Source organism: Sapajus apella, unplaced genomic scaffold (genome assembly GCF_009761245.1).
Source record: "Sapajus apella isolate SASKATOON/1434 unplaced genomic scaffold, GSC_monkey_1.0 scaffold2065, whole genome shotgun sequence".
Taxonomy (NCBI): Eukaryota; Metazoa; Chordata; class Mammalia; order Primates; family Cebidae; genus Sapajus; species Sapajus apella.
Window position 1 is genome coordinate 3,821 of NW_022438991.1, and position 7,342 is coordinate 11,162.

At 46.1% G+C, this 7,342-nt stretch overlaps 1 protein-coding gene across 3 annotated transcripts; it reads left to right on the plus strand.

Annotated features, from left to right (window-relative positions):
• The first annotated feature begins 735 nt into the window (after window positions 1-735).
• On the plus strand, window positions 736-7,342 carry LOC116547098 (HLA class II histocompatibility antigen, DQ beta 1 chain-like). 3 transcript variants are annotated; one of them, XM_032273156.1, is made up of 6 exons: window positions 736-1,047; window positions 2,482-2,751; window positions 5,256-5,537; window positions 6,053-6,163; window positions 6,637-6,660; window positions 7,272-7,342. In XM_032273156.1, exons 1-6 carry the CDS (start codon window positions 759-761, stop codon window positions 7,283-7,285), a joined length of 990 nt encoding a protein of 329 aa, XP_032129047.1. In that variant the 5' UTR covers window positions 736-758; the 3' UTR covers window positions 7,286-7,342. The 3 variants fall into 3 exon arrangements, with proteins under 3 accessions (XP_032129047.1, XP_032129049.1, XP_032129048.1); XM_032273157.1 differs by having other exon boundaries at window positions 873-1,044; window positions 2,479-2,751; XM_032273158.1 differs by lacking the exon at window positions 6,637-6,660 and having other exon boundaries at window positions 856-1,047.

Consider the following 7,342-nt stretch of genomic DNA (forward strand, 5'->3'; position numbering starts at 1 on the left):
GTGTATTGTGCCTTTGCTGATATGAGACGCACCTCAGAGAGGCTCAGAGAGGATTTAAACAGCAGAAGAACTTAAAAAAGAAATGTCAACTTAATTAACTTTTCAAATACTTTCATTCAAAAAGCATAAATGTAATATATTCTTGCATAATGACGAATCATTTGCCAGCAGGTGGGAGTCAATTTGTTTTACTTCTTTTCTTGTTCCACATATTAACCCGATAGTTACACGTAACAGTTGAGGAGCCTTTTGTAATATTAAACAAGTTATATTAATCTTAATTTTGTTTATGTGAAGATTCAGATATAAAATGCATGAAACATGATCCACATTTTACAAAGAGAAGCCTGGGGAAAAAGAAATTCAGTAATTTGTTGACCCTCCTGAAGCACATTAGCAGTGGAACTGCAGCTCACCATCGTTTACTTCTAAGAACTTTGCTCTTCTCACGGAAACATAAGGCCCCCAGGTGTCTGAGACAACAGCAGTAAACATTTCTATGACAGCAGTTTTCTCTCCCCTGAAATATGATCACCAATTAATTTGCCCTATTGAAAATCCCAAATATAAGAACTGGTTTTTAATCAATATTACAACGATGTTTACTGTGGAATCGCATTTTTTTCCTTCTTAAAATCCCCTAGGCATTCAACCTTCAGCTCCTTTATAATTAAGAGGGAATTGTCACCTCAAATGTTCATCCAGTGCAATTTGAAGTCAGAGTGCGGGGCAGTGGATTGAGAGCCTTCACTAAAAAAATGTCTGCCCAGAGACAGATGAGGTTCTTCAGCTCCAGTGCCGATTGGTTCCTTTCCAAGGGACCATCCAGTCCTACCAAGCACGGAAACATCACAGGTTTTTACTCTTTCTGGCAGGTACGTCAGATCCATCAGTTGCAAGCTGTGTTGACTACCACTACTTTTCCCTTCGTCTCAATTATGTCTTGGAGGAGGGCCTTGCGGATCCCTGGAGGACTTCGGGCAGCAACTGTGACCTTGATGCTGGTGATGCTGAGCACCCCAGTGGCTGAGGGCAGAGACTCTCCCCGTAAGTGCAGGGCAGCTGCTCTGGAGAGCCTCCACTCTGGGAACAGGCTCTCCTTGGGCTGGGATATAGGGGATGGTGACTTCTATGGTCTCGGACACAATCTTTTATCAACATTTCCTCTCTTTTGGGAAAGAGAGCTATGTTGCATTACCAATTATCTTTTAGTGATGAGGTGAGGACAATGCAATCCCCATCCTACAGGCTTAAGCCTGGAAGAGGAGGAGAGAGGAGAAGAAAGAGGAGACAAAGTGTACATTTACTACTAGTGATAGGACAAAGTGAGCATGGGCTTATTTTTGAAGACATGAATTTCTTCAAAGACACAGCAGGATTTGTCATTTCAGCGTGCCCCGTGACTTTGCCTGGACTAAATATTAGGAGATCCTGCGTTGGGAAATGTAAGGCAGCAATGGTGTCTACAGTCTCCGTATTTGAGGAAAAGTAGTCTGTGTTCCTGACTGAGTGGAGCGTTTGTGGAGGCAAAATCTTGGTACTGAGGGAAGCTGTCTGGCTGGCCACAGGCAGGGAGTCTTCAGGTTTCACTGATTTGTGGGCAAATGGTGACTTGAGTGGGATTCAGGGACCCACGCTGATGGTGGACTGAATTTAGCAGAAAGGAGGATGTAAAGAAGGGAAATAACACATATTGTGAAACCACTCATTTCGGACACAGGACAATACTTTATATAAATTCTCTCACTCCTTGTAACATCCTGTGTGTAGATATCATGATTTTCTTTTACACAATTATACTTGTGGTATGGATATTCTGTTACATAACCTGCGCAAGCTGGTGACTGCCACAATTTAATTGTAATCCAGTTCATCAAATTCAAAAGCTTGTGCTTTTTCCATGAATAAATATTTCTTTCTAGGACTCAGAGGTGTGGGTCCTTTCTAACACAGAAGTGAGTGAACCTCACACGGCACCTGGGAGGGTAAATCCAGGCATGGGAAGGAAGGTATTTTACCCGGGGACCAAGAGAATATGCGTATCAGAACGAGGACAGGCTTAATTCCTAGAGCTGTCTCGTCATTCTTTTGAATTCTCAGGTTTATGTGGATAACTTTATCTCTGACGTTCCCAGGAACATGGAACATGGGTTTTCATGCAAAAACGCCCTGATCCCTTTAAGTGTGGAGGTCCGTGTAAAATCAGCCCGACTGCCGCTGCTCAGTTCCGTTCACGGGCTGTGGCAGGGACAAGACTTTTCTCCCCTTCCCCACTGTAGGAAGGTGGATTCCCGAAGACGTCCGAGAGGCAGGGCTGGGCAGAGCCGCAGGGAGGGAGGATCCCAGGTCTGGAGCGCGAGGCCTTGGTCGGCGGGAACTGGAGGTGGCGCGGGCGGTTCCGGAGCTCCGGGCCGGGTCAGGGCGGCGGCTGCGGGGGCGGCGGGGCTGGGGCCTGACTGACCCGCAGGTGATTCCCCGCAGAGGATTTCGTGCACCAGTTTAAGGGTCTCTGCTACTTCACCAACGGGACGGAGCGCGTGCGTCTTGTGACCAAATACATCTATAACCGAGAGGAGTACGCGCGCTTCGACAGCGACGTGGGGGAGTATCGGGCGGTGACGCCGCTGGGGCGGCCTGACGCCAAGTACTACAACAGCCAGAAGGACATCCTAGAGGGGACCCGGGCGGAGCTGGACACGGTGTGCAGACACAACTACGAGGTGGCGTACCGCGGGATCTTGCAGTGGCGAGGTGAGCGTCGTCGCCCCTCTGCGAGGCCCAGCCTTGGCCAGGCCCGGAGTCTGCGCTGGGAGGGGCGAAGGGGGCGCGGCTTCTGGAACCTGAGCCCCTTTCCTTCCACCCCAGAGACACGAGGCGGCAGCGGGGGCGCTGGGGGCAGGTGCATCGGAGGAGCGGGGACCTAGGGCAGAGCGGAGGGACGGGCAGAGTTGGCCGGGCTGCCTAGTGTCCCCCCAGCCTCCCCGTGCGTCGGCCTCGTCCTCTGCTCCGCAAGTTCTCGCTCGTGCCATATGCGTTTTCCTCTTCGTGCCTTACCTTTGCTAAGAAGTTCTATCTGCACTGAATGTCCTCCCTCTTCCTCTGCCCACCCGCCCCGTTCGCACCGCCCCACCCAGCGAGGCCCACGTGCACAGCTCGAGCCGCAGGAAGCTTCAGGCTTGGCCTGGTGGAGATGGGGCTGCCCCACAATGGCCTGCAGGGCCTCCAGCAGTTACAGTTGTGAATTAAGATATTTTGACTTTTGGCTTCAAATCATTATTCATTGTAATTCTGTTTTCTTAAATGGCTCTCACTAATGTTAGAGATCCTTGAGGCGAGAGACTTTTAATTATTGCATGCCTGGTTCCTGACACTTTGATTGGTATCTGGTATGAGCTCAATGATCTTCTGTTAAATTAATGAATAAATGTACTCAGCTGCCAATCCACGTAGGTTCAAGAAAAAACAGAGGTAAACAGAGTCTTAAAAATGGACTTTATAAATTACTTTCTATCATTTTGCTTAAAGCTTTAAAGTAAACTCTTATTGACTTGGATCTTAATATAGTTTGTGAATACAAAGTCTGAGGAAAAAAGTGTTTGCTGAAAATAAAAACAACGTTTGAACGATGTTATAAGGCAGAGTTTTAATTTCTTAGAAAAGCTGAACAAATGGCACAATGCAAACTTCAAACAGATTGAAGCCATTAAATTATTGGATAAAAATAGTTTCAGGTTGCTTTTGGCTTAGGTTAATATCCACTTCAGGAATAAACATTCCAAAAGTGAATTTTACCCATTTAGTGAACACTTATTTCTAGACAGTTTCCTTATCAAATACCATCTATGTTATGTCATTTATTCTCTCACAGTTACTTGTGCATTAGAGATTAGCATCACCACTTTATATATCCCAATATTGGTACATGGCCCACAATTACTCACCAAGACCTTAAGCCTTCCAAAGTACACAACATTCTTTATGTTCTTCATTATAAATCTGTAGAGTCTAAGGGACATAAAGCCTTTTTAAAGCCAGTTTTGAATAGAAAAAGCAGCAATGAGTCAATTCCTGTTTCTTCTCCATGGTAATGGGACAAAATGATACTTTCAGGGCATTGAAAATTCACTGATTAATCAATCCGTAGTCTGACCCCAGTGTTATGTATTTAGGTTCACAAAATTTTTAGTTTATTTTGTACTCCCTTGCCTTCTTTTGACTCACATCCTACTGCCAGCAAGTACTTATGTTTTTGCTAGTTCAGTTCCATTTCCATAAAATCTATTTTATCATTTTTTCTCATAAATTTGTGCCTTTTATTTTTACACTCACTTCTGTTTAAGATGAACAAATCTTATAAAGCCACATAGCTGACTGTGATTTCAGTTGGACTTCAGGAAGGAGAACCTAAAGAAAAGTTCAAGTCCAAGCAGAAACCACATTCCTTCTGGATGATGGCTCCTGAGTGGCATATAGTTGGGATGTCACCTATACATTTGCTGAAGTCTGGGTCACACTTCAGCAAATCCCACTTATATTTATAGATTCACATTACAGACTCATTACCCCAGGCCAACCTCTGCATGGATCTCAGAATATTTTCTATGAAGAACATACATGATAATGTCTGATTCCAGAACAAGAAAGTAATTCTCAATAGCAAGGGAATGGAGTAGGGTAGACAGCTGGTAATTAAACTCACTTGTGTGTTAAAAAGAAATTAAAGAAAGAAAGAAAAGGAGAGAACATATTACTAAATAAAGAAAGCATACATTAAATATTTACTATAGTTTCACACTGAGAGAATAAAGGAAATGCAATAAAGTGGCCTGAAAGGTAAAGGATGAGATGTATAAAAGAGGCGGGGAAAGGTGTGACATTTTTTTACTGTGAGCAGCACTCTGAGAAGATAAAGGAATTGACTTATGGGCAAACATGGTGTTTGATCAGTGTTATTTGATTTCAAGGCCTGCCTACTTTTTTCAAATATTGCAAACTTTTGAAATAATATTCTTTTTGTTTTTTGGTATCTGTTACTAGATTGCACATTCTGTAAAAGCAGGGAGCCTAGTATGTTGTTTATCTTTGGATTCTCAATGACTGTCAAATTTATATTTGTTGAATGAACCATAATCCAAGACTTGGACTCCAGGTATCTTTCCATTTTGGTTCCAAGGAGAGATCCTTACTCATGGTAGACATGCTGTGTAGTCTCACATCTCACTCCTGTGTCTTTTCCTGTCCCTTATTGCCCTCAGTGGAGCCTAGAGTGACCATCTCCCCATCCAAGACAGAGGCCCTCAATCATCACAACCTGCTGGTCTGCTCGGTGACAGATTTCTATCCAGGCCAGATCAAAGTCCGGTGGTTTCGGAATGACCAGGAGCAGACAGCTGGCATTGTGTCCACTCCCCTTATTAGAAATGGTGACTGGACCTTCCAGATTCTAGTGATGCTGGAAATGACTCCCCAGCGTGGAGACGTCTACATCTGCCACGTGGAGCACCCCAGCCTCCAGAGCCCCATCACCGTGGAGTGGCGTAAGGGGTTATTGAGTTTCTGTACTATGGGCCCCACAAGATAAAGGGCAGAGCTCCTTCTGATCCATCCCTTCCCATCTCTTATCCCTGAATTCACTACTGAGCTGGGAATCAGTAGTGACTAGAGCACCTGTTGCTCCATGGCAAGTGCATCAGAAGAATCCTGATCTCACCACCTTTCCAGATGCTAGGGAAATCACTCTACATACTGTTGCTCTGGATCCCAGTCCTGATAGCCCTGAGGGACTGATTATTAGGGCTGGTGACTGGGATCTTAGGGTCTAAGGTTATAGATGAGTTCCTGAGGAGCGGAGATCTGCATCCCTGCTCTCTCACCTACTCACTGTATCCAAGGATCTGTTGGCCAGTCTTTCCTTCCCTTAGGGGTGGTCTGAATGGAGACCTAGATTCCTTTGATGTCTTCACCTTCTGCACCTCAGAATGGACTTCAGCTCCTCAGAAGGGATGCTCTGGGGTGTGGGAACAAACACTGACACTCAGTCTCTGCTCCTTAGGGGCTCAGTCTGAATCTGCCCAGAGCAAAATGCTGAGTGGCATTGGAGGCTTCGTGCTGGGGCTGATCTTCCTCGGGCTGGGCCTTATCATCCGTCACAGGAGTCAGAAAGGTGAGGAACCCCAGGGGACAAGGGGAGGATGGGCTGTGACTGAGACCCTCTGTTCAGAGAGGACCTGTCTCTAGATGTAGCTCTTTCCTCCTGACCCTGAGAGAAAGAAGTCTGGGCTGGAGGTGGGAGGAGACAGGACAAGATTGGAGAAGGCATTGGAATCTGATTTTACTGGGTGAATGGTAGTGCTGCCAGAGCTGACTGAGCTAATTCCAGGAGAGCCATAATTACCGTTCATCATTGTCCCACTGGCTCCTTAGAAAAGCTTCCTCCATTAAGAGGGTCAGAGCCTCCGCCTTCTTGCCTTCTAGTGACAATTTCCTTTGTTGTAGGGGATTTTAAACTAGGGTATTTAAGGCCTTGAAGAACATGGGCGGGAAGAGAATATAACTCTAATTGAGTCATTTTCCTTTGGGGTGAGAGAGTGGCTGTTTGTGTAACGAGAACTTTCTCTTTAAAACTTCCTTTTGTAGGACCTCAAGGGCCTCCCCCAGCAGGTAATATTTCAGCTGTGATCCAGTGTGGGGAGGGCACAGGTATAAGAGGGAAGAGCATGAGCTGAGTGTACCTGATCACAGTGGTCTCTGTTCATAGCCTATTTGCTGCTATGAGGATCAAGACTTAGGGGAGAAGTTTGCCAGTTTCTAGGAATCCCCAGAGATTGTTCCCCAGAACCAAGCCTTAGCTTTGGTGGCATCCTCTTGTGAAATGTGGGGGCAGAACCACAGCTTAAATGTTAGACACCACGATGATACCCACTTTGTGCCACATTTTGGTGGCTACTTCCTGTAGGCATTTTCCAGTGACTGAAAGAGGTCACTAGTGGCAGGGATGAGGTATCATCCAATTTCCTCAAAAGATTGAACCCTTCGTATTCCCCAGAAGAGCAACAGCTGTTCCCCCATCTCCCACACATCTGCATCAAGCTGAAGTTCTGTGTCCTCATGAGCTGATTTCACCTTTGCTCAGCTCTTGGGGGAGGTGATGATGCCACACCCTGGACCTCAGCTTTCTCTGTCTGAAGCCGCAGGGGGCCCCTGAGAGACGGGGGAGATGGCAGGCCCACCAGGGTACCCTGTGCTGATTATGCCTCGTCTCTCTTCTCCAGGGCTCCTGCACTGACTCCTGAGATGATTTTACCAGGGATGGGCTATCACTCTTCTGTAATGCCTGCTTGTC